The 26,252-nt window shown below is 42.8% G+C and overlaps 1 protein-coding gene across 6 annotated transcripts in view; it reads left to right on the top strand.

The window, feature by feature from the left end:
• cbfa2t3 (CBFA2/RUNX1 partner transcriptional co-repressor 3) overlaps positions 1-24,118 on the top strand; it is a 43,187-nt gene extending 19,069 nt beyond the window's left edge. For 2 of the 6 annotated variants that reach the window (XM_061036499.1, XM_061036545.1), the window contains exons 2-12: positions 5,572-5,727; positions 8,321-8,562; positions 8,786-8,875; positions 9,540-9,721; positions 12,313-12,596; positions 13,324-13,409; positions 14,571-14,874; positions 15,295-15,363; positions 16,036-16,089; positions 17,940-18,130; positions 18,678-24,118. In XM_061036499.1, coding sequence (XP_060892482.1) covers positions 5,572-5,727; positions 8,321-8,562; positions 8,786-8,875; positions 9,540-9,721; positions 12,313-12,596; positions 13,324-13,409; positions 14,571-14,874; positions 15,295-15,363; positions 16,036-16,089; positions 17,940-18,130; positions 18,678-19,049 — 2,030 coding nt within the window. In that variant the 3' untranslated portion in view covers positions 19,050-24,118. The remainder of the gene's footprint in view (positions 1-5,571; positions 5,728-8,320; positions 8,563-8,785; positions 8,876-9,539; positions 9,722-12,312; positions 12,597-13,323; positions 13,410-14,570; positions 14,875-15,294; positions 15,364-16,035; positions 16,090-17,939; positions 18,131-18,677) is intronic. The other 4 variants (XM_061036536.1, XM_061036527.1, XM_061036509.1 and 1 more) reach the window with 4 other exon arrangements.
• Positions 24,119-26,252: the final 2,134 nt, after the last annotated feature.

The following is a 26,252-nucleotide window of genomic DNA, read 5'->3' as shown; positions in this document are numbered from 1 at the left end:
GATTCATGCATACAGCTGCCGGGCTGTCTGGCAAGCAACTAGGATTACAGTTTTCAAAACAACAAGGTCTTCATTGTGAAATTGAATTCAATCTAATTTGTAGTATCCAGAATTTGTGACCCTTTGCTGTGTGTGTGTGTGTGTGTGCGTGGTGGGAGAGACGGTGCTGGTACCAGTGCCCAGTGCAGTCCTAACACACTCCAGATGTGTCTGGCTAGCAGGGGAGTTGTTCTTGGCACAGCCGCCTCGCCTGAATGTCACAAATACTTTCCTTTATTTAGGAATAGCTCTGGGTTAGTGGCTGCAGAGAAAGAGGAGGAGAGGATGGATGGATGGTTCGGGGAGTGAAAAGAGACGAGGCAGATGAAAAGAGAAAAATAAATGATTAGCAATGTAAAAGGACAGGAGAGAGTGAGGAGGGAACAAGAGAAGAGATGTAGGGGGACATGGAAGGGAGAAGGAGGAGGTGGGAGCGGTGAGCGAGCAAGACAGAAACAGCTCCAGTCTAGCATCTGGATTTTATTAGCAGCCGTTGGGAAAATCTGAAAAGGAAGTTTTTTCTCTGCGAGCACGTCGGCAGCAGTGATATGCTACACATAACCACTTCACTGCCGACGAGAGGAGCCAGGCCCTCCCAGAGGAGAACAGATGGTCGCTAGAACTTCAATACAATTACATCAATAACAGCTTTCACAGATATAAGCACTGTCTGACAGGATCCCTGCAGCTCAGAGAGGCAGAAGAACAACTCCTCTACCCTTAGCACCTCTGGCTCGGCATACGTTGTCTTTAATCCGTCCTCACTCCGAGTCTGTCCTCAAGTTAGGCCCTTGTTTTGCCTGCCAGTTTAAAACCAGTGACTTGTCATTGATTTGCTGACGGTAATCTGATCAAAGACAACTCGGCTTTTGTCAGCGCTTAATAAGTAGAACTCCTCCGCCCGCCCCTCTTCCTCTGTTTGTGTTTTTTTTTTTTTTTTTTTGTTCTACATGTTTGTTCAGCCGGCGCTGCATGTGTACTATCATAGGGATTCTCAAGTAACATAGGGGAAAATATGTGTTTCTGTCCGCAGCGTGAGCATATGCATACAGCAAACTTTGCAAACAGGCGTACAGCTGTGTATCTATTTGTGTGCTTGCCTGGGTGTATGTGTGTGTGTGTGTGTGTGCGTGCACTGTAAAGGCCTGTCTCCCACCCTGTCATTAGTGAGAGCTTTAAAGCCTCTGAACTCTAAATCAGCTCAAGATGAAGTGGAGTCTACGATCTGTCTGCAGAGGCAGCCTGGGTGCTGACAAACGCACACACCCTCACACTCACAGTCCCATTTTACCTGTGTTCAGACTTCAGACTGATAACAAACTGTAAGGCAAAATACAGAACCATCAGGTGCAGAGAAAGAAAAGAGGATGTTTTGTAGATCGCTCCAGGTCAAATGAAGATTGTTCCACTGATGTCGGCGGTCTCTTTCTTTTGAATGCTATTTAGGCCGGCTGTATGAGAGTGGAGGTTGCTATGGGTGCTGTATCCTTAAGTCTGAGGTCCAGGGCACCGGGCTACAATCCCCATGTTTTGATATGAAGGCCTGGTGGGAGGCTGGGGGCCAGGGGCTCAGGCTCTGTTTGTGTGGACTCCTCAGCGGCCTGATAGGGAACAGATGTGGGAAGGCAGGCGGCCGGGCAGCCAGCCAGAGCAGCTGGGAGAAATTAAAAACAACAGCATTCCTGGAGACTGGGGGAATTACAGTGCAAGGGAGGGAGGGAGGGAGGGAGGGAGGGAGAAAGGGATGTAAGGAGCGGGAGATGAAGAGAGAGAGAGAGTTTTTAGGCTATGTGGTCACTGAGGAGAGTCTCTGTGGAGCACGAGAGATTGAATAGACGGGGGGGATTTAAGGGGACTGTTCTGCAGCGGTTAGCTAAAGCTAATAAGTTGCAGCTGTATTTCCAGTAGAAGCACGCACACACTTACATACAAACAGATATGCATACAGTCAACACATGGTCATATTATGGTCAATATAAAACAAGACCAAAATGCATCAGAATGACCTTCTAATGGCTTGTTATTACATGATGGTATTTGTTGGTATACAAGTGTGTGTGTTCATTTTTGAGAGTTTGAGCGAAGTCACGTGTCTTTTAATCCATTATGAGACCCCAAAAATGGCTTCAGAAAGTTACACACACCACTGACAGTGTGAGTGCAATCGTGCAGCACATGATCTGTGGTTTGGTGTGTCTCTTGGTGGATTGCTTTGCATCTTGTTTCATCATGGCACAAGAGAGTGGAAGACAGAGAACATTTTTAGAACTCAGGCTGCATACTGTTTCTTTTGGTGAGCAATATTTTAGCCCCAATTACATCAAATGTGCAGACATACAGCTGTTCAGAGAGACGGAGAGACGCAAAGAGATAGGCAATGATTGCATCTTGTTGTTTAATTTTTTTATGATACTGAATAGTGACAGTTTGGGGGAAAGGCAAAGCATCCATATCCTCAGATATACTCTCTTCTGTATTGATCGCAAAATGGCTCTTCTCAGAGAGCAAAATAAATAACCTGTTGGGGGAAAAAAAGCATGATCCAACCTTAGCTGCGGGTCAGTTTTACTTGGTGCAACAGTCTCTCTATTTTCTACTTCCCTGCACAGCACAAAGCACAAAAGGAGCACAAATGGCCACAGATGGGTTGGCAGACCAAGCAGACTTCCTAATGTATTAAAAGTAAAATCCAGAGCTTGGTGCGTATGTGTGTGCCCCTTCCCTGTAGCTGGTCAGATTAAACAGCTGTCTATAATCCCACAGTAGGAGCAGACGCACAGACTGGCTGGACGGTCCTCTTATACTCTCCTCATCTTCCTATCCGTCCTGTTCTCTTAAAGATGTGATAATGTCATGGCTGCTTTTTTTTTTTTTTTTATCCTATTTGGATTCAGGTTGAAGTTATACAAATGGGCGTTTGAACATCTGTTGTAGTCCTGTGCAGTAGTGTGCTGTAAAGTCAATGTTTCCTTTTTTTCTTTTCGGATTATTATTTTTTTTAATGATTATTTCTACTACTATAATTATACATATACTTCTTCACAATTTGTGAAGCACTTTGTTACCATGCTGTATGACATGGGCTTTACCAAAAATAAATCTGTTCCATTGAATGAAGCTTCATACCATTAAGAGTCATTCTTTATGTGGTAGAACTGTACTAACACACTTGGTTATTACAGTGGATGTAAGGATATTCTTTGTTAGGACATGTATAATATGGAAGTCCCATTGTAAACACTGCTACATGTATATTTGATCGAAAAGGAGTTTCTTCTGAAACATATGGCTTCCTCCCTACAGGAAGCAGCCAAACCAATCCAGCAGCACCAAGAGCTTGTTTGTGTGTTTAGGATTCTAATGTAGAGAATCGCTGCATCTATTTATACCAACCTTTCCCATCTGCCTCTATCTACAACCTTGTGTGTTTATGCTCTGAGCGTCTGGCATGGGGCAAACAGTGGAGTGCCCCTCGTGTTCTTGAGGATCACTGTGTCAATGGCCCTCGTGCAGCACACTCCAGAGTGGCACTCTTTAAATACAGACACCCAGCTGTTGAACGCGTCAACATGAGCGCTCTCAGAAATAGGTGAACACTCGGGCCAAGTGAGGCAGGAGTTTTGTGGGGAAAACGTCGGAATCCATAAAAGATCACCAGGAGTGAAGTTGGAAAGACATTTGAGAGTGATTTGAAAAATGAGTTATGTAAAAAGATTTATTGTCGGAGTATAAAATTTTTTAAAGGTTTGGATATTTGATATCAATAGTGATTGTTGTTATTTTAATTGCAAACAGTATAAAGCAGTGGTTCTCAACGAGTGGGTCGGGACCCAAAAGTGGGTCACAGAGCTTTTTTCAGTGGGTCGCAAATGTGTGCCTGGGTTAAAATGGCGTCAAAAAGTCTATGAGGAGTTTTTTTTTTTTACATGTTTGTTTTGTTTGTTTCTCTGTTCAAACACATGTTTTGTAGCGTGCAAGGACATTTGAGTAGCAATTTTGAGTTATTTGTGGGCCCTGAGGCTAATCCAGTTGAGAACCATTGGAATAAAAAACATGACTACTGAACAATAACTATCTGTTTTTTTTCGATCTCACTTGCAGAACACTGAGCAACTCTTGCAGTGACCTCTCACTGTGAATATGCGGAAACAAAATGTGAATTTGTTTTTTTTTGTCAGGGCCTCATACTCAAGACTTCATTTGTTTCACATTTTCTCTTGTAATAAATTAAGACATGTCTGAAAGAGAGAAAAGGAAAAGATGACGACGAATGGAATTAATAAACACCACATAGTGTTTACAATGTGATTTACAACTGTTTTGCTAGAGCATAGAGGAGAGTCCTCTCTATGTACTCTTATTACGAATGCTGTTTACCACCCTTAATAGTGGTACTGTACCAAAGCAGAAATAAACGTGTAACTGCATAACTAACATATAAAACCATGCAACATATCGTTGTTTCTCATTGCATAGTGCAACTTTTAATTCAGTCTTTCAGGTATGGACGTGAACACAGACCCTAAAGCCATCTTCTCACAGGCTGCACAAGTCATCACACCCTCAGCTCAGGTTTAAATTGCAGGAAGATCTAGTTCCAGCAGCTGCACGGACAGACAGCGATACACAAAAAAGACGGTCAACACGCTCAGCTCGCTAAATAATAGACCTGTTGCATATTTGTATTGCGTATATATAGTTTGACTGGTTGTATGCATGCAGTATGGTGCAAGGTGGTGTTCTTCTGAAAGACAAACTGCATATATAGACCTCATGAGGCTCTGCCACAGAAACAGAATGTAAGGCAGCAGTCCTCACACATGCTTGTGGTCATCCTACATCCACCCCGTGTCATGTTTTCTTCGAATGCCCCACGCTGTACCATCCATTCCCTTCATGCTACACAGCCAGGCCTTGCCTTGTTTGGTCCTGGCAGGGTGTCTGGCTAAGGACAGGGAGGCTTCTGGTAGCAGGATGGAGCTTTGCTGAAAGCCGGTCCACGCGGTGACGGACAGCAGCAGATCCAGCTGCACTTGTCACTAGCTGTCAAACCGGCTGTCTGAACTGGGGGACAAGAGGGGACAGGCGGGGAGGAGTGTGTGCATGGGAATATCTGTTTCTGTGTGTGTCTGGGTGCTGGAGGTTACAGTGGAGGGGCACTGATTGGGATGTCAAAGCTGCTAGGAGTATGTGTTTGTGAGAGAGAGAGAGAGAGAGAGAGAAGAAGGGGGGGCCTAAGTCAGCAGCAGCTGAGCTGGTGAGCAGGTGTTACTGTATGTCTCCCAGGCCCATGAATCTCCAACAAGAGAGACACAATACAAGTTTGGATTCATTTCCACCCTGCATTGATTTGTTTGGCTTCTTTTGGGGCGGCTTTTGGTTTAAGGGAAACAATCGATGATTCCCAGGTGAAAATGTCAGTGCTCTGCTTCTTAACCAGCTGTCTCCTCTTTGATATATATATTTTTTTCTTTTAAACTCATGCAGAAGCTCCAACTTTATGACCGTCTCTTGTTTTTTATCATTTTGCAGGTAGCAGAGTGCCGAAGGTTGGAACAATGCCAGATTCACCTGCGGATGTGAAAACCCAGCCCAGGTCCACCCCACCCACCATGCCTCCTCCAACCCCGGCAGTCAGCCAAGCAACCAATCGCAATGCTTCATACACACCAACTACAAGTAAATCAAGTAAGAACCTATTCTTTTGTCACATGATTTCCATATTAATGACACACCAAGTCAGCTTCATAGGGTCAAGTGCAAATAATAGTATCATTTATCTATCTAGAAATCTATACATTACAAACAAACATAACTGTTGTTTAGCTCTGTGTTTTCTTTTGTGATGATGAGCCATGTCAGCAGGTGTCAACAGGCAGGTGTGAAAAATACATTAACTTGGAGGCATGTTGTACCAGTGAACCAAAAGCTGTAAGCTGTAACTCTTCATTTAATAGTAAGCATTGGAGAGGAAAGACATCTATTTAAGAGAGATGGTATCTACAACATTGCAAACAGTTCTTCTCTAAGAGATGACTGATCTAGGTCAAATGCAATTTTGTCTTATACCTTAAAACTGAACTAAGCTGGGGCATGCAGCGATCTAAACATTGAGATGCATGTCATATAATGTGAACGCATTTACCAAAGTTTGATTCCAGTCTGGAAATTCTTTTTTTATGTCACTCAGTTGCATGATTTTCTCCTAATACTTAAAACATTCACTTTGTCAAATAAAAGCAAAAAAATGCAACAACAGCTCCTTTGGTGCAAAAGGTTACATTTAGCATGTCATGTTCGAGAACTCATTCACACATCAATTGTTAAAAAATGACACAAATATTCTCACTTCTGTGGTACCGCAAAAGCTGTCAACTATAAACTACACAGTCATTTGTTCCTTTTAGTGCCAACTGTCATGAACACTTCATATGCTTGTGTAAAGGGACAGAAATTCCAAATATGTATGTCTTCCCTGTTTGGGTGACAAGTGTTGAAGTCACTTGTGTGTCAGGTGTGTGTCTCAGCAGGCATATATCTGTGGCTGTGTGTGTTTTTCTTTGGTGTGTAGAATGCCCTTGCTATTGGGACAAGTGTCTCTGAGCGCATGTGCAAGCGCGGCTGTGGCATTGTGTGTGTGTATGTGTATGTGTGTGTGTGTGTGTGTGTGTGTGTGTGTGTGTGTGTTGTTTACCAGCTGGCTGGTTGGGTGGTGGGTTCAGGGGACATCAGTCAGGGTGGCGATACGGTGTGTAGACTACTTTCTTCCCTATATAGCAATGACAGGCCGTGTTTTTTCACCTGTTGTGGTAGACAGTCAGCAGTGCAGCTCTCTCCTTGCACCTCTCCCTCGCTCTAAAACCAGAACACAAGTGCTGCCTGTCCGGATCACATGGGTTAGTCCATATGTGTTCAGGCGCTTCACTGGACGACAAGCATGCCTGAAAGGATCCTAACTTTTTCTGTTGAACATACGTAAACTGTATCAAGTATGAGCATAGGGGATAGTGTCACAGTGCATAATGACACGCTTCAGGGGCTTGTAAATCCATATTGAAATTATTAAGCTTCTGCATTGGCGACAATATCATAGTTTGGATACCATGCTCAATGTAAATGCTTGGATGGGCTGTTATGATGAAGGTTTAATATTGTTTCATTATCGGTAAAAACATTTCATATTCTATGTGTGACATGTAAGTAGTAAGCAGCTGTAGTGTAATTTGGTTTAAGTTTAGTAATTAGTTCATTTCTTTCACAAATGAGCATGTATTTGGATGTGTTTGAAACCTATAAATAGCTTGTACAAAAAAAGGACCCAAAAGACAAATACAAGGCAATACACACTACATACCAAATCACCAAAACAACCGAAATCTAATTTTTTATTTTTAAATAAACTCCACATACAATACACTACTGAAGTGAAGTAAAAAAGTAAACAAATGTAGGCAAAGAGAAAACGTATTTAAACTAATAATTAAAACACAGAAATATATGTATATACTTTACAAATGTTTATATGAACCATATCAACCACACGAGACAGGAGAGGAAGAGAGGTGAGCAAGCATTTCTTTGTGATCTGGCTACAGACATGAAAACATAAAAATGGGGGAAAGGTCAAATGTGGGTTTGTTAGCTCCTGTGTAATTGTGACTTTGTTTGTGCCTGCATTTGGAAGAATATGCGAGTGATTATGTGTGTGTGTGTGTGTGTGTGTGTGTGTGTGTGTGTGTGTGTGAATGCTGAGTCTATTCTGAACCTTTGAGCTGCAAAGCTACTTTCAGCTGGTGGACATGTGTAGGGCCAGATTTAGCTACACACCTGCTATTGAAATAAAAGTAACACAGGCTGCAGGCCTATTTTTGGCACCTCTTTAACAAGTTCCTCTTATAGTTGTGTCCTAGTGAGTGAGTGAGTGAGGGGGAGAAGGTGAGGACCAGGGTGGAACAGGCTGATACGGGGTGGGGGGGAGTGTAAGGGGGAGTCAAATGGTACCAGTTGTGAGACAGCTGAAGTTACTGCAAACACACACACAAACATACTCACAGCGCTCAGTGAAACAGGCAGAGAAGTGGGTAACTGAAGTAACATTGTGCATTATATTGCAGGCGGAGTTTCTAATGTGTGTTTTACGTGTGATCTTAACCATTCAATCCTATATAAGCAGAATATAACTGTTTCTTTCCCTCATCACACCCCCACATTTGGCAGAAGCCCCCCCAGGCCCCTCCAAAATCTACTGACCCAATTCTTCCTTCTGTCTGTTTCTCTGCAGTGCTGAATGGGAGCAGCCACTCACCTACATCACTGAATGGTGCTCCCTCCACTCCCAACGGCTTCAGTAATGGGCCGGCCATGTCCTCCACCGCCTCGCTTTCCAACCAGCAGCTTCCGCCAGCCTGCGGTGCCCGGCAACTGTGCAAACTGAAGCGTTTCCTGACCACGCTGCAGCAATTTGGCAACGACATATCGCCTGAGATCGGGGAGAGAGTGCGCAGCCTGGTGCTGGGGCTGGTGGTACGTTCTGATTGTACATGTGGAGTTACTCTGCCCAACTTCACTACTACATACACATCTATCCATTCATTCAGCAGATCTCTGTAATATGACTTTTTTTTTTAATGCTTAATGTTAATTTATCTAATAAAACAATCACAACATTTAATCTTTTTTTGCTAGAAATGTGGCTATCGTGGTAACTGTTTTTAACAAGCTCCTGTGTCTTCTCTGTCTTTTTAAGAACTCAACACTCACTATTGAAGAGTTTCACTCCAAACTTCACGAGGCCACCAACTTCCCTCTGAGGCCGTTTGTCATTCCTTTCCTAAAGGTAAACACTCATGCATAGATTTTCAGCTGACAAGCACAGAGATCTCTCCTGCTGCGTATGTGTTGTCATCATTCCTTTTAAAATTTGCTCCAAAATGCAAAGAGCTCCTATAGAGGAAAGGATGGAGACCTTTGATGTCTAACTGATAGCATAGTTGTAGTGCAGAAAATGGGGGGAGGGGGGTATGCTCGTGGATGTCCATCGAAAGCAGTGTGAGCGAGAGTGTCAGACCCCCTGGTGTGCGATGATCCGCCACATCTGGGACATTGCAGCAATGGCTAGGTTATAACAACCAGGCAGGTCTGAGAGAGCTATTTGACAGCACTGAAACACACACACACACACACACACACACACACACACACACACACACACACACACACACACACACACACACACACACACACAATATACACATAAGCCCACCCTGGAGAGAGACATGGCAGAGGAACGTGTCAGCGGACCTGTCTTATCTCATCCTGTCTCTATCACTTTCTTTTTGACTTGCCCTAATCTGTTTTTATTTTAATCTGTTTTTCCACCATCAGGTTCTTGCTCACCTCTTACATACATACATCTTTACATCAGTTCAATAAATCTATACCCTTCGTGAAACAACTTGTTTTATTCCTAATCCTGAGATGTCTGTTTTTTACCTCTAAAGGCAAACCTGCCCCTGCTGCAGAGAGAGTTGCTACACTGTGCACGGTTGGCAAAGCAGACTCCAGCTCAGTATCTGGCCCAACACGAGCAGCTTCTCCTGGACGCCAACGCCAGCTCCCCCCTCGACTCCTCTGAGATCATGCTGGAGATGAACGAGCACGGCAAAAGGAGGACCCCTGACAGGTAGCATCTCTCTATTAAACGCAGAAAAACACAGAACAAGGACTTCAGACAGTGTTGTGTATGAATTATTTCAGGGTATTTTTAAATGCCAAGCGACAAGAGGAGTAAATCCTCTGTGCGGGAGGCGGAAGTCTGGACAGCCTGATGCCAGGATGAATCTGCCAGCTGTCTGGGAGGGAGGGAGGGGTGGGATAAATGCAGAGCAGAAAATCACACAGATTGTCTGAAAAGGGGGGGAAAAAAAAAAAACGACCAAGAAGATGAGTGAGTGAAGTACAGTAGATGTCCTCAGTATAACCCAAAGACCAGCAGCGAGCTCTGGTTTGTCCCACATTTCATCCCAGTGCTCAGCTTTATCATACCCGCTAAGAAGATGCATAGAAAACATTTCCTTTTTCTTCCTTTGTCTCTTCTGGTGCGATCCTTCCTCACCTCTCTCATATTTTCTCTTTCTCTCTGACTGCCTAACCTGCAGGCTCACAGCAGCTGTCCATATGTCAGGGATGTGTCCAGATGGTGATGTGCTGACCGTAACACTGAGCACATCCTAAGCGCGGGTGTCGGGAGGTGGGAGGTTGATGGTGGTGGAAGTGGTGGCTTGGATGGGACTAGAAATTGGAGCTTGAATGTGCAATCCCACTGTAATCCACACACCTCTGCCTCCCGACCTGTGGTTTATAAACAGCAGGCGAAACTCGTGAAGGAGGGGGAGTGAGGGGGGGGAGAGAGAGGCCAAGGGTCCTGCTGGAGCAGGGCCTACATTGTGCCAGCTGTTCCTCTGATTTTTCAGATACTAGAGCAAGGGATGTGTACGATCATAACCGGCATGCACAAATATACACAAGGATAAATATGATTACACACACACACGCGCGCACATGCATCCATCATCTGCATTGGGCAGCGCTGCATTTATTCGCCTTTGATCCCCGGGATGATAAAGAGTGATTTCTATCCGAATGCCTGCCTATTGCTATCCTGCTAAACAGATTAATATCAACACTCCCATTTAAACTGTCCAGATGGCCTGAAAACACTCACACACACACACTCACACACACACTCACTCACTTGAAGTAAACAGACACAAATGAGTGTCACTAAACATCTGCCAAACACACAGCATTCAGCCCATATTGCCCCTTAAGCCGGAGAGCAGGGTGGGAGGGAGAGGGAGAAATACTTGCAATCTAAGAGTAGGCTGAGGGATATTCAGATTAAGAGCTTGAGACGCATGGTGTACAGTTGGACTTGGCTTTGTTTGATACATATGGCGTACAGCTGTGCAAAAGCTTCGCAGGGCCGCTGCCTCACTGTAACTGAACAACAAGCAGCTCTCAGGAGGGAAACATGCATATGTGAGGATGCCTGAGCCTGTGTGTGTTTGCAAAAGCAATGTGGGAATCTTTGAATTTTGAAGACAGTGTTGTGTTTCTTTGTTAAAACCTTCTAATGCAGGTTAATCTCACTAGACACTGTAACCATTGGAAATAAACTCTACTAGAGCTTTGGATATGTTTTTGTTTGTTTGACAGACTCTTAACATTAGAGCTCAGCTGGTTATTCAGATTTTGAGATCTTTCCTCTTTTGAATAGTAAATTGACCCAATTGTTACCTTACATGGTATCATAGTTTGGTAAATGAAGACAGTTTACTAGTAATAAAGGCAATACATGCTTATAACAGACACATGGGCTCACACAATGTGAAATGAATCATATCTGTTCATTAGTTTGTTTCATGTTTCATGTTTCTCAGGCATATTTTGCCTCTTGATCTGATTTGAAGGCCTTCTAGCTCTTAGCGGGGGCTTGTTTTTCCCGAACCATGAAGTAATGCTCTGGCACTGCATTTTTAGCCTGGCAAAGCCAACCCATAGTCTTCACATTACTCATTGTGGTCTGGCGAGGACAGAACAAGCTGAAGACGGATAAAGAAGGATGTACATAAAGTGCAATATCTGTCTTCTTACATTAACGTGGTGTCAAAAATCGGCTGCTGATGCTTTGTAATTGAATGTAGTGACATTAGCATCCAAAGAAATTCAGATTTTTGCAGCTTTTATGTGAAACAAATCTCAATGGACATCAGTGGATTAAAGGTATATGTGCTGGTGGAACAAAAAAAAACATGCTCAGGATTTAGTTTGGTTGTGCAAGGCCATTGCTTATCGGCAAATAAACACAAAATCTTATGACAAAAATCTGGTTTGTTATTTATCATACAATTCCAAGCATTTACATTTTCCTCTGCTCTCAAGATTCTGCTGTCTTTGGTCGGTGTCTCGCCATTTCATCCTTCATCTGATAGTTTCATTTATTTATCAGTTGATTAATGCCTTTGTTCAAACTGCTGGTTGGTTTGGGTCTACTGTCTCACATTGTATTCTGCTATTGGGGTGACATCAAACTGTCTGCTCTTATTTTATGTTCAAACAACCCTCCACAAAAGAATATCAAAGTTGTAAGCCCCCTCAGAAAACCTGTTATAATGAGCACTTTCAATTCTGATTGATATTAATTCCTGTCTATGGTCTATATATAATATGTGACGGTTTTTGTTTGAATCCACTTGGTGTCCTCCTCTACAGGACCAAAGACAGCTCTGACAGAGATGGCCTGCACCCAGAGCACCTAGCTAAGCGGCCCTGCACCATCAGCCCCAGCCAACGCTTCAGCCCAAGCACAGGTCTTCCTGCTCATCCGCCTCCCAACGGCCTCTCCACACACCCTCCAAACGGCCTCCCTCACCCACCAAACCCCCAAATGGGACCCCAGCACTATCGACTAGAAGACATGGCTCTGGCACACCAGTATAGAGACGCGTACAGGCATAATGAACAACGCGAAGCTCGAGACAGGCACCGGCAGACAGGTAGGACAGCTGCAATGCACTCACGGGGTCAGGTAAACTTATAGATCTACAGTCCTCAGTTATGTGGTCAGGCGTGTGTGTACGTAAATGTAGAGGACAAAGGCCAGTTGTTTGGCCATTGTGATAATCCTTGTGGCAGTGCGTCTATATAAAGACCACAGCCATACATGCCCATGTGCTAAGACTGTGGCAACCATATATGCTGTCCCTCTGCTTTCCCAAAAGGAGAGAGGTGAATTCTTTGTCCAACTGTCTCACTGATAAGACATTTAGCTATGGCACAGGCACACAAGGGTCTTTGATTGAAAGGTTGTTTCATTTCTGATAGTTTTTTACCTTTTGTTAAAACCAATCCTTAATCATGTTATCCAGATATTTATCAGTATACAGTTAACAGGATCACGTTTAGGATCTTATTTCCGTATTTTGAGCTCTTTTGTTTGTCTACATCTTTCTGTATTATTGTGTTTTATGTACAAGCTGCTCTGCACCTATACCTCTAGTGGGATGTATTATGTTGCTTTATTTACTAATAATAGATTGATTATAATATGTCTCTTAGTTAAAGTCAGGATTGGGTTTTTGGTAAGAAATGTGGCCAGTGTCCCTAATAGAGCACCCGTTTTCTTTTCAAATATTGTTCAGTGACTACACTGCACTGGTTTTGAGTTGTGGTTTGCAAACAACTCTATTTCTGTTTAATTTGACCTTTGGGAATGTCTTTTAGCAGTGCATGGAGCCCGCCAAGAGGAGGTGATTGACCACCGTCTCACAGATCGAGAGTGGGCGGAGGAATGGAAGCACCTTGATAATGTAAGTATCAGCTTGATTTCCCTGTTTAGGTGTCAACCACATCTTTGTTACAGTCATAAACATCATTAAACAGTGGGACAAAAGAGCTGTTAGGTCATCACATGATTAAAGTATGTTTTCGTGCCATAGACAGGATACAGATGACAAAGAGCGGTAGTGTTGACACACAGAACAGCCTCTGTCCAGGCCGCCTTAGCAGTTGACATGACAGCTGACTTTAGGAGGGTGCAATGAATTAACAACAGACAGACACCTAGTTTCTCCACACCCAACTCCATGACGACAAAATCATGTACACTAGATTCACACACATATGCACACAGACAGACACGCACACACAGAAAACTAGGCCCCAGATGGAGCTTCGGGACCCAGCAGAGAGCAGCTCCAGCTGGGGAGAGCAGCTGAGACAAGAGCTGCAGTCATGGAGAGAACCGGCCAGGCCTGGACCCCTGCCAAATTAGAAACACTTCAGTGAAATAAATATAGCTTACTCAGAGGGGAGGGAGGAGGAGGAGGAGGAGAAGGAAAGGAGGCAGAGACAGAGAGAGGGAAAGATGAATGGGAAGAAGGATATGGATTGAATGTCAAGCATGCTAAACCCATTTAGCAGGACCGGACCGGGTCTGGAATCACCGGGCACTATGGAAAAAAGTGACACTGTTTACAACTGGGGGAGGAAGGGGAGGAAATCTGTTGAGTTGGCAGAGAACGAGGCAGAAGGGTGGAAGGAATTGGCTCAAATGTTTTCATCAGCAGCCCAGCTGTTACATTATGGTTGTTGTAATGCTCTTAGACATTGAAATTCACTGACAGACACACAATCCATGAACAGAGGCAGACAGTCACACGCAAACACACACATCTGTTTGGTGGTATGTGTCAGAAAGTATGTATTTTACAGCTCTTTGGATTAAGAAACTGTTTTCTTTTGAATGGGGTTTGTTTGTAAGGCCTGTGGGGGTTTAAAAAAATATATTTTAATGGATTTAAAATCAAATTTGTGAAGTTAACTCCTTTTTTTTTCAAATTCTGTGAAGGTGATTTACTGACTTGTTCATTTTGAGTTTTGAAGCTAAATAATTTACATTTGTAACTACATGGAGCAGTGGTAAATTTCTCCATTTAACGAATTAAGTAAAACCTAAATCTCATACTTAGCCTGCCCCATTGCAGCTCTTGAACTGCATCATGGACATGGTGGAGAAGACGCGCCGCTCTCTGACTGTGCTGCGCCGCTGTCAGGAGGCCGACAGGGAGGAGATGAACCACTGGATTCGGCGATACAGCGACGTGGAGGAGATGAAAAAAGGTGGGAGCAACGGACAGCACTGCCTTCCTCCTCCTCCTCTTCCTCCTCCTCCTACTCCTCACCACAACTCCTCCTCCAACACAGCTAGCAGCAGCGAGTCACTGCCCATAGGAACGTCCTCGGCTGCTGAAAGGCAGACAGGCAGACAGACAGGTAGACAAAACACTCGCAGGGTTTGTTTGGCAAAGCAAAACACTCATAGAAAGGTAGGGCTGATTTAAAATGCCGAAAATGCCAATTGAGGCACAACATTTGACTTAGATTATCATATTTTCACTAAATGTACAAATGTGAGATCATACTGTGAGGCAGTACCAATCTGGATCTTAGACCACCTGATCTCACCATCATATGTCCAGCATCCACATTCATAATAAAGATTTTATTCACTTTGAAATCCTGTATTCCCATTACTCATCAACAATAGCTGAAAATGTTAAAGTTTACTTACCTATGCTTCCACACTCAAAGTTTAGGAAATATAATTCAAATCAGTAAGGGAGACACTTTGAAAGTACTTTGTATGAAGAAGAGTGTAACTGTGTCTAAGTGTGTGTCTGGTGTGTGTTTCAGAGATCCACAGAGACTTCTTACACAGGCCCCCCTCAGGATATCTGCCAGAAGAAATCTGGAGGAAAGCAGGTAAGAGCCAAACATCTTTCATTTTCTTCTCTATTGTCTTTATATTGACCTCACACACACTCACAAAACGCACACACTTAAGGCCGTCATCAGTCTTTAGGGCTACCTTGCCCTCGCCACATAGACAGACAGAGCAGAGGCCTTACAGCTGCAGGTCCATCAGGGCAGAGGATTAGAGGCCTTCTGTGTCATTAGGGCTAAATGCCCTCCATCTGTCACTGCTATGAAAGGCCGCTGCAGTTAAAGCTGCAGTGAAAATGCAGTCACCTGGCCGGAGAAAGGTCGCAGCAGCACAGCACAGGTTGGAGCTTAAAAGGTCTCCATTGTCCCAAGAAACACATTTTTCATGTGACTGTTTTCGCATGCACATTAAAGAAACGTATTACTGAAAATCTTGACCATTGCTATTAGTTTTGGCTCAATTTGCAGTCAAAGGGAGGCAGGTGGGAGTGTTGTATTGCATGGGCCTTTTTGTACAGTATAGACGGAGCCCAACCGAGAAGTCATCTGGCTCATTCCTGGTTCCACCAGAGTCCCAGCACCATTATGTTACAGTCATATTCCAATACCCTGTGGAGGGGAGATGCTGCTGCTGTCGGCAAAATACAAAATACTGTGCTGCATTTTCACCAGCAGAGAAAGCTCTTTTAATTGCAGTTGTTTTTCATACAGGTACTACAAGCATCCCGCTCTCCCCAGCGCTGAAGCACCTCCAAAACAGGCAGGGTGAGTAAAATATCTCACAACATCTCACCTTTAGTGTGTGTGTGTGTCTGTTTGTCTCTTTGTGTGAGTCACCTCTATCTCAGCAGCCAGATACTCTGCCTGCTGTAGCAGCAGCACCTCTTGGTTTTAATTAAAACCAGACACGTATTCTCTGGTCTGGTTCAGGTTGAGTGACTGCGGCGCTTTTGAAAAATAAGATCTGAAGTGTGAAAAAGCAGACAGAAATAACACGTCTCAGGGACTCGCCAAATCCCTGCGGAATTAAAACGTTAATATTGCTGCCCCCGTGTTTTCCATTAAGTGCTAATTGCCCCAGCATCTGCTATGCAGTCTCCTTGATAAGAATTAATTAAATTTGCAAACTAATCTTAGCGGTGCATGCATTAGGCCAGATAATTGAGAATGCAGATAGTGTTTGCAAGGAATTGAAGAAAAAAAGGAGGAGGAAGGGTGGAAGAAAAAGAAAAACGGAGTAGGAAAGAAATGAAGGATAAAGGTAGAGACGCATGACAAGATGAGGGAAAGCATTGAGACGTGGCCAAAGTGTAACTGTATGTTGACAGGTTTGACTAACTTTTAAACATAATAGCATAACATTGCAAAACAAATCTCTGCACACCTGAATGTGTGACAGGTGCGTCGGAGGAGGGTAAAACTAGAGAATGAGAAAGGCTCCCGCACACTGTCTCATATTCATTTGATCATACAACATTTGGTTTAACCGATGAAGGTCGCTAAGGCGTGCATACATGCGCACAGCCATATGCATGCAAACAGCCATGAAACATAGACACAGCTGTGCGTGTAAGCGCTCTCCCTATTGCCTATCTTTTAGCACAGTGGTTTGAAACAACTGGAGTAGAGAGGTGAGGAAAAGTGACAGTAATGTATGAGTTCCCTCTCAGACAAACACTGACTGGAGGAAATCAGGTGCAGTGGAGAGAACAATATCAGTCTTACCACCTACTTGGTTGGCCTAACACACCTGGAGAGCCTCTTGTATTTGTGTCATTTGTGCCTCAGTGTGTGTTTGTCTACGTCTAGAGGAGGCGGGAGGAGGAGGAGAAAGAAAAATCATTTGATCTTTAAAAAGGTTTCTGTCTCTGAGGCCAGAATAACATGGAATATCTTTCCATCACAACACACACCACATAAGCATTTGATTAATTAATAGCATATATTTTGCATCCTTTTTCAGGTGTTTAATGCCCTATGAGACATCGTGTATTTTACATTGTGAGGTCATAAATGATGGTAAAAAAAAAACATGTCATCACTCATTACTAACTGAGGAGGGACTGCAGGAAGTTTCTATTTTAGACTGCCACCTGGAAAGAAGTCTACCCACCTGCCTGTTGTAAAAAAAAAAAAAAAACACAGCCTCCTCACTCATACAGTTTGTGCTTGTGCTAGAAGAGGCCCTGTGATAAGAATCTACACTTTAATAAACTCTGCCGTGGAGCATGCACACTCGTGGGAAATTATTCATAGTGAACTCTTGACAGACAATTTCTATTAAAATTGTTCTCATGACAAGCTTAATATTGCACAAACAGGGAATCCTGGGATGTTGGATAGCAGTAAAGTTGATAACAAAACTTTGCAGACATCTGCTGTTCTCAGCACTGGAAATGATCGTGGCCAGACGTCTTTGAATTAATTATTGAAGTCTCGCTGTTTCCCTTTTCTGGCAGAAAGTTTTGAATGTTGGATGATGTACATCTGTTCGCTGCGATACAACAAGATGGCAGCTTAAAGAGCTTCAATAAAGTATGACAGAGAAAGCGGGATTGGACGACAGTCACATGCACTAACACCTCTCTCTCTCTCTCTCTCTCTCTCTCTCTCAGAGGAGGCCGTGAATGAGGTGAAGCGACAGGCGATGTCAGAGCTGCAGAAAGCTGTGTCAGACGCGGAGAGGAAGGCTCATGAGATGATTTCAGCCGAGCGCTCAAAAATGGAGAGGGCGCTGGCTGAGGCCAAGAGACAAGCGTCTGAGGATGCACTCACAGTCATCAACCAGCAGGAGGACTCCAGTGAAGTGAGTATCACAGACCCCCCACCAACATTTTGCCTAATCCCCCCCTCGCTTGGTCTCAACTTCTTTACTCAGTCACTCTTTTGGTTCCTCTTCTTTGCTCCATCCATTACCCCTCACTTTTTTTCGCCCTGTCATCTAAGTTAACTTGTTTTCTGTCATCTGCACAGCTGTTTGCATTTGGTTTGTGCTCCAACATGTTGTCATCATTATTGCAAAAGCAGTCCAGCTGTATGTGCACATTAAAGTAGACAGAGCCAGATGGTTGCAGCAGAGTGCCAGGCTGAGGCCTTTACAGGGCAGTTGACCACCACCTGCTGGTAAAAGAGACCAGTCGCGATGGATCAGGACTTAAAAGTCTTAAAATAAATAAGACTATTTGTGCAAATAGCAGCACAAAATAAGGACTGGAAAATAAAACTACTTTATAAAATGTACTTATTTAAAGTTTCAATATATATCTTCATGTATGAATGAGAACTATGTGCCTCCCTTGAACAAAAAAGAGACTTATTTTTATCAACCTACTCTCTCCCCACTGTCTCACCAGAGCTGCTGGAACTGTGGAAGAAAAGCCAGTGAGACGTGCAGCGGCTGTAACACGGCTCGCTACTGCGGCTCCTTCTGCCAACACAAAGACTGGGAGAAGCACCACCATGTCTGTGGTCAGGGCCTGCAGGGTCTGCCTGGGGGCAGCAGTGTCCCTCTAGGCACCCCCTCCTCCTCAGCGTCCTCCAGTGCGCCCCCCACCCACTCGGAGAGCACTCCTCCAGGACCCTTGGCCCTGGTGGGGCAGAGCAGTATTGCGGGAGGGGCTGGCAGCGGCAGTGTGTCCGCCAGCCCGAAGGAGAGCAGTTCCAGCAGTGCCTCTCGCTCCACGACTCCAGCTACCCCCGCCCTGCTGGACGCTGCCTCTCGCTGACGTCTGATCCTCATTCCTCCCCTATATACTGATGCGACAGTGCTCACTCTCCACTCAAAACCAAACTGAGGAATCTTTATCACAGTAATCCCGTTCCTCACTCCCACCTCTAGTCCTTATTTCCTCCATGATAAGCTCTTCTGAAAATCTTTGAACCACTCCACGACGATGATAATAGACGGTCACCTTCCCCCAGAAACACTTGTTTTGTCTTTGTCTCTTTAACGGCAACACATGCAAAGATGTGTTCAGTCACAGAAACATATCAGATGTGTTTGATTTAAAGATATGACATGAAGTTCTCTCAGTAATGTAAGCACGTTTAATGCTGTCCACCGAAGGACACAAGACAAGGGCTGTGGTAGGTAAGGTTTCACTTACGGGAGGGGGGTTGGTCGGCAAATTGGCACTTGGGTAGGATTTCCCTTTAATTTAGCACCAATGAGAGAACAGTACAAAACCCTGAGATGTGCACTATCAGTCCAAACAGTTCACTGATGTGGCACTTATTTCACAGTGCCCTAATAGAAACAGGAAAGGAACATCGTACCTTCTTTTTTTTCCAAATGAATGAGGGAAGTGAAAACCTGTGATGTGATTTTTTTCCCCCCTCAGAAACACAGCTTAGTATTTATTAAATGTTTCTTTCTGGCTTTAAGGGAAAAAAGAAAGTCCAAATATTCTAAGTAAAGAATAATAGTGACAATGATGATGCTGATGATGATAACGATAATGACATGAGAATAAATTAAAACTTTAAACTGCTAACTACCTTGCTAGCGAGCCAAGAAAATCTATACCGGACTCACCTCTCTGCACCATTGTGAACCCAAATGAATTCAAAGATGAAAAATAACATGATCCAAACCTTTGTATTACACTGCCAAAGTGAGTAAGTAAGCGATAAGGAGTAGCACTCATCTTATAACCAAACGCAAAGCAACATCACCTCCTCAGCAGATAAGCCAGCCTTGAGAGGACTGTGCTGCAGAGAGGCAGCAGGACGGGACCCAGAGAAAGTCAGACATTCAATAGTAACAAAACTGTGACCTGCTTTGATCTGCAGCCGCCTCCTGCAGTCTGGACAAAACTACAGCGATTCCTCGGCGACAGCCCAGACTAGTGAATATGGACGATGCTGTGAACTTGCCAACTAGAAAGACTTGGATGGAAACCCCGCCACAGTGTGATTTTTTTTTTTGTGAATGGTAACAGAGAGGACAGAGAGAAAAGAAGAGGGAAGGAAAAGCTACACAGCCTCAAAGGAGACGAAGATACAAACATGGCAACGGAGCTGTCAAAAAAGAAGCTTGAAAACAATGTCCAAGAAGGCATTGCATGCTATGGGAGGATTGTTTGTAAGTCATCTTTTTTAAAGCTCCACAATGGGGTGATATTTCAAGGAATTGCTGTTACCTTCACATTCACTCCCTCCGTTTCCAAAGCATGATAAACAGATAAAAGAGTCCAGTGAAGGGCGGTGTAGACTTTGCTCTCCTCTCTCTTTCTACCTCCCCTCACCCCACACCTCCCTTCTACGCTCTTCCCCCAACTACTTGACTCAAGTCTCCCCCTCTCCCTCAGCCTGCTTTGGACAGAGCCTCAGAGCAGCCACGTGGGAAGGGTTTGAACCTGCTTGTAGATATTCTTCCTCCTTTCAAACTTCAATAATGTCTCTTGTCGCTGATGTCCATATGTGCTGCCCTTGTGTATATCCAGAATAACGGACTTTGTTTTGCTTTTGTTACCTTTCAGTTTCCTCCTTTAAGTTTGGGCTGAGCAGTGAAGTCAGAGCAAGGAGGAAGCCCCCCCCCCCCCCCCCCCCCCCATTTGACATATTGTTTGATTTGTTGTATCTATATTGATGAGATGGAACCCCTCTTGTAGATTATTTTGTATTTCTCACATTGTAAGACAGTGAGAGGACGGAGGTGCAATATGAAGAGAATTCAGCTACTGAATGGAACCTCAGCAACTGCCCATAGGGTGTCATATAATATAGATACATATAAATATATTTAAAGTAACATCAGTAACTTAATGTGAATGTACATAGTATTTAAAAAAGGTCCAAAAATGTGTTTGCCAAATAACAGAAACCTTTAAACGTTAATGTCCAGAATAGCATTTTCCCACAGTACATTAGTTTCTTCAAATAACAAATTTCCCCCTTTCTTTCCGTTTAAACACCTCTAATTTTCAGTCAGATCAAAGTGTCATGTGACCCTGAGTGAGCCTTAAGGTGGATGCTTACCGGGCCGCGATGCATGCAGCTGAAAGTGGACGAGAACGGATTAAGGGTGAATGGACACTACTCAATTTGAACAACAACTTAAAATTGAATCAACACAGTTTGCTTTATTCAACCAGATCAGTTTAAATCCTGCAGGTGGGAGAAAGCCCAAATATAATCGATAATTAGAAATTAAATGAAGGCTCCGTTTTCAAATTTAGATCCTTCACACCAAATGAAGAACTTTTCAAACTTTATATCTCATGTCAAGTGTTCTGTTTGTCACCATCCTTTACTGACTCTCTTTTTTGGTCGTCATCAACCTGTGTGAGTGTGAGCTAGGAGTGCATGTTTCCCCCAAAATGCAGGAAAAATCATCACAGTAGAAGTAAGTGATATGCCAGTTTTAAGCTACAGTAAAATTCCGAACTAATTTTGAGACAGAATCTTTAAAATATTTCTTTATTTGGTTTTGGTATAAGCTAAGGTTCTCAGACAGATCTTTGTTTCCAGGCCAACAGAGTAGCAACACCTCTTAAGGGTTTATTCTGTTTGTTCATCTCTTTACATATACAACAGGATAACAATCCCCTCTGGTAAACCTATGTTAAACTGTCTATTCTGTGATCAATATCAAGAGTGAGGCTTGTGTAGCAGCCACACATCTTACATTGATCATAGTAAGCCCGACATGATGGGCCCCATACACACTTGGACCAAACTTGGAAAAAAAAGTGTTTTTTCTTTTGCAGTGAGTGACATGAGAAAATAAAGTTTCAGCATTTTGTTCATCAACAGATTGATACATTTACTAGAGACCTAGAATTCAAATGGAATGAGCTAAAAGGTTCCCCTGCATCCGTGTGTATAGCGTTATGTATGTGTGTTAAATTTACCGTAATATTGTGTTGACCTCAGCCTTTTTGTGTCCGTTCCCCTGATGTCTAATTCCTCCACTTCTACCACCGACCACTTGTCATAACCCCCCTCACACTAGCTACCTCCTGTGACCATACAGCTAACCACCAGGAGAGGTTGACCTGGACTTTGAAAAGCTGGGCTGAGAGCAGACATGGACGCACACTGTTAAAAGCGGTCTCGTAAATCTTTTGTGAGATGCTAAAGGGTTGAAAGAACATGCCATTGTCCATAATGTAGATGAATATTTATTGTATCCAGACTTCACCGTATTAAACACATCCAAACAACCAAACTGATACTGCTGGAGTTTAGTAGCAGGTACACATTAAAGTTGCATATTACAGAACCGAACACGGAACGAATCATAACATGCCATTTGTCGTCCAAAACCAATAAAAGCACAGACCAAAGTACTCCTGCATTGCCATAGTGTGGCTTTGACTAGTGTATTGACAGACCAGAAATAATAAGGTTAGAGCTCCACTTCACTACTTAACCAAAGTGTCTGAGATACACATAATCAGGGCACAATAGCAGAGAGCGCACTGAATTCAATGGCTGAGTTTCAAATGTGTAGAATACTCGTTCAAGCAATCAAAGCGCTTGTTGTCTACACATTGAATAGTGCTTCTGTGAAAATAATAGGAGCATTTCCTTTTGGAAATGGCCTGCTGATCGTGCGTTCTTATGGTTACAAAGCCTTGCAGAGATAAAACGTCTACATGGTGGATGTGTGCTTGTGTGTGAATGTTGGCGTGTGTGTGTTTTTGTATAAAAAAAAATAAATAATAATATTCTTTCTTTTTGTGTCTCTGTACAAAACTACTTGAAACCTTCAGAGCTTTAATGAAACATCCCAGACAGACTATAGTGGCAGATCAATTCAGAATATGTAGCAACAGCTTTGTGCAGTAAAACGCTGCATTTTGACAATATCAGCATTAAAAAAAAACTAAAAAAAACTTTGTGACGGCAGTTCCTTTCAACTCTAAGTGCTTTTTGTGTGCCTCCTTGTCTGTAAGTCAGCCCTCAGATAAACTAAACAAAACCAAATCCAATACACCTGATATAAATGACCAAAATACAACCAAAAGCTAAAACTTTACACTCAGATTACACTTGTGTTAAGGGTTTTGTGTCTGTAAGCTTCATTATAGCACAAAACACATACGACACATGTCAAGGTGTCATACACTTCTCTTTGTGAACATATTATCGATGGCAAACGCATAAGGGCTCTGCTATTGTGAATACCATCTGAGGGTCTCGGAACGCTTTTCATCAGCCCCTTTATTTTGGTTTAACTATGTACATGAATATGGGCAAAACGCATGTTTAGAAAAGACAAATATTAGCAGGATGACATTTGTCTGTCCCTACCCCAAACAATAACTCTAATGATGAAGATTCAAGGCTCGTCTGATGTTACAGTGACTCGTCCTTCCTGTGAAACAGGCACTGATGAACGACTACAGTAGGAAGCTGAAGAGGCAAGTGGATACAGCACTTGTTTTTCCAAAAGCCATGGCTCAGGATGGCCCTGTTTTGAATTTTACATGAATTGAAAAAAAGGTTTTATATGTGTAGGGAAGCATTCTATACTGTATTGTGCAATACATTATTACAGAAAAAAAAACACGTTTCTGTAGGAAAGGTTGGCACTTCAAAGATCTTTCTCCTTTTGTTTAATTTCCCTCTTCAAAAGGTCCTGTTGCCGTTTTTAGATGAAGTTAACTGTGCCAGAAGAATTCAATTCTGATTTGTATTTATTTCTTGCATGCTTTCCTCCCTGTTGCTAATACTGCTCTTTAACTGTTCGCTCTGTTGGATGTGTGAAGCTGTAAAACATTCTAATTCAGGTTATTGTCTGTGTTGAACAATGTAACTGTGTAATTAAAACATGAAATGAAGTATTCATCACTCTTGGTGCTTTTCTTCTTAGCTCGCAGGCATATTCTGAGACGACATCCTTATAGGAGGAGCATTTTCTATTGTTACTAAATCATCACTCACACAAAGCTGACATAAACTTCAGACGCCATTGATTACATCCACTCCAGTCTACAGATCTGTGATCTCAGAAAAAAAAAAAACAGTGTAACTATTACTGTACAAGTACCTTAGGTTCCAATCATTTCAAAGTATGTTAGTTTGAGTAAAGGCATTGTGAGATACAGTTGCTGAAAAAAAAGGTATACTTTTTATTCTTAAGGGACTTTTATTTTGTTTTATTGTGATCTGTATTTGTGAGAGGTACTAGATAATTGATACCGAGGGAAATTCAAAGCATCCAGTAGCAGTTTACAAGACATGCACGACATGAAAGATTTGTTACAAATAAACTAACAACCGCTGTCCCTCCTCCCATACATTAACCCGAAACAAAGATTTAAGTAAGCCCCTACATTAATTAAAATTAAACCTGCACAATCAAAAATAGAATAATACAAAGACAAATGTACATAACAACATGCAGGAATAAAAATATATGTGCAATTGAAGTGGAACCTATAAAATGTTAAGGAACATATTAAGTAAGTAAATATTAGACCTGTACATAAAAATAAAAGTGTAGACCTTCTGATGTTTGTGTTGTGTATGTATGTACAGCAGTGTCTTAAATGAAAGTAGTGCAGAATGTATTAAAAACAGACTTTAAGCAACAGTCAGTGCAGACATTAAAGGTGCACATAAAATGATTGTCCAATAGGCATTAAAGTGTCCAACTAGGGCTGACTCTTAGGACAGCTGTGCAGAAGAGGAATGAAAAAAAGTGAAAGTTTCCAAGTCCAAGAGTCACAGTGTGCTTTTCCCCTGCCAACAGCCCTGCCTGTTGTACAGTCGTATGGCCAGGGGGGACAAAAGAGTTCTTAAGTCTTTCTGTGGAACAGGCAGAGGAGTGAGAAACTTAACTAACTTACATTTCACAGAAAGAAAGGGGTAAATAATATTGATCATGGCCCAGTTCATTATAGCTGCTTCCATTTAAGAGTCCTGCCAAATTGAATAGTAAGTATTTGATAATGGATCAGCTTACTAGATAAATGCTAATGCTAGCATTTACAACTTATCACATTTTTACTATAGGCCTACTGGCAGTCATGTGGTAACCATATGGAAAACCATTGCAAAGGAAACTACAAATGAACACCAAAAGGTTGCTTGTTCTTTTGCCTTTGTTGTAACACTGCTTTTACAGGTTGCATTATAGCCATCATTTCACCAAATATAAAATGATGAAAAAAAGAAGAAGACTAAATGTAGCCTAAATGTATTAACCATAGACTGTAAATATTACCTTGCCTTTGTGCTTAAAAACTGAAGTTCATGCAAAACTTGTCTACTCAAACCTTTTCGGAAAAATTCAACTTCTGATGATGTGAATACACAAGAGGGGGGCGTTTATATGGTCTCTTCTCGTGAACAGTGTAAACAAGACCCTATTTGAAGGCACCGTTAAAACCAAGTCTTGGGGCGCTGGTGGCGCAGTGGTTAATGCGCGCGCCCCATGCATGGAGGCTGCAGTCTTCCAAGCGGGCAGCCCGGGCTCAAATCCAGCCTGTGGCTCCCCTCCCGCATGTCATTCCCCACTCTCTCTCTCCCTGATCCTCAACTCTATCCACTGTCCTATCTCTCCATTAAAGGCACAAAAAGCCAAAAGATAAATCTTTAAAAAAAAAAAAGAGTCTTAATTAATGATATTAGTGACACCTGTGCTTTTCCTTCACGTAACAAGTCAACATGTCTGCCATATTATCTTTACCTTGAGTTGGGCTTTGTATCAGTTTTTAAATGGTTAGTCTTTTATAACTTTAAAGAGTAAGTTAAAATGAAAACCTATCTTAAAAATAATTTGGATATTTTTGGATTTTTGACTGCCATATTTTTCACAGATTTTTTTTTTTTTTTTTTTTAAAGAATTGGACTATTTATTGCAAATAATTGTAGGACTTAGCATGTGTTTCCTACTTGCAGTACATGGCGGCGGTAAGGTGTGTAATAAGTTGGGGCAGGGACGCGGGAGGGGGCCCCTCGTTGCTGCGCCACTG

Source organism: Labrus mixtus, chromosome 1 (assembly GCF_963584025.1).
Source record: "Labrus mixtus chromosome 1, fLabMix1.1, whole genome shotgun sequence".
Taxonomy (NCBI): domain Eukaryota; kingdom Metazoa; phylum Chordata; class Actinopteri; order Labriformes; family Labridae; genus Labrus; species Labrus mixtus.
This window is presented reverse-complemented; position numbering and strand designations above follow the sequence as displayed.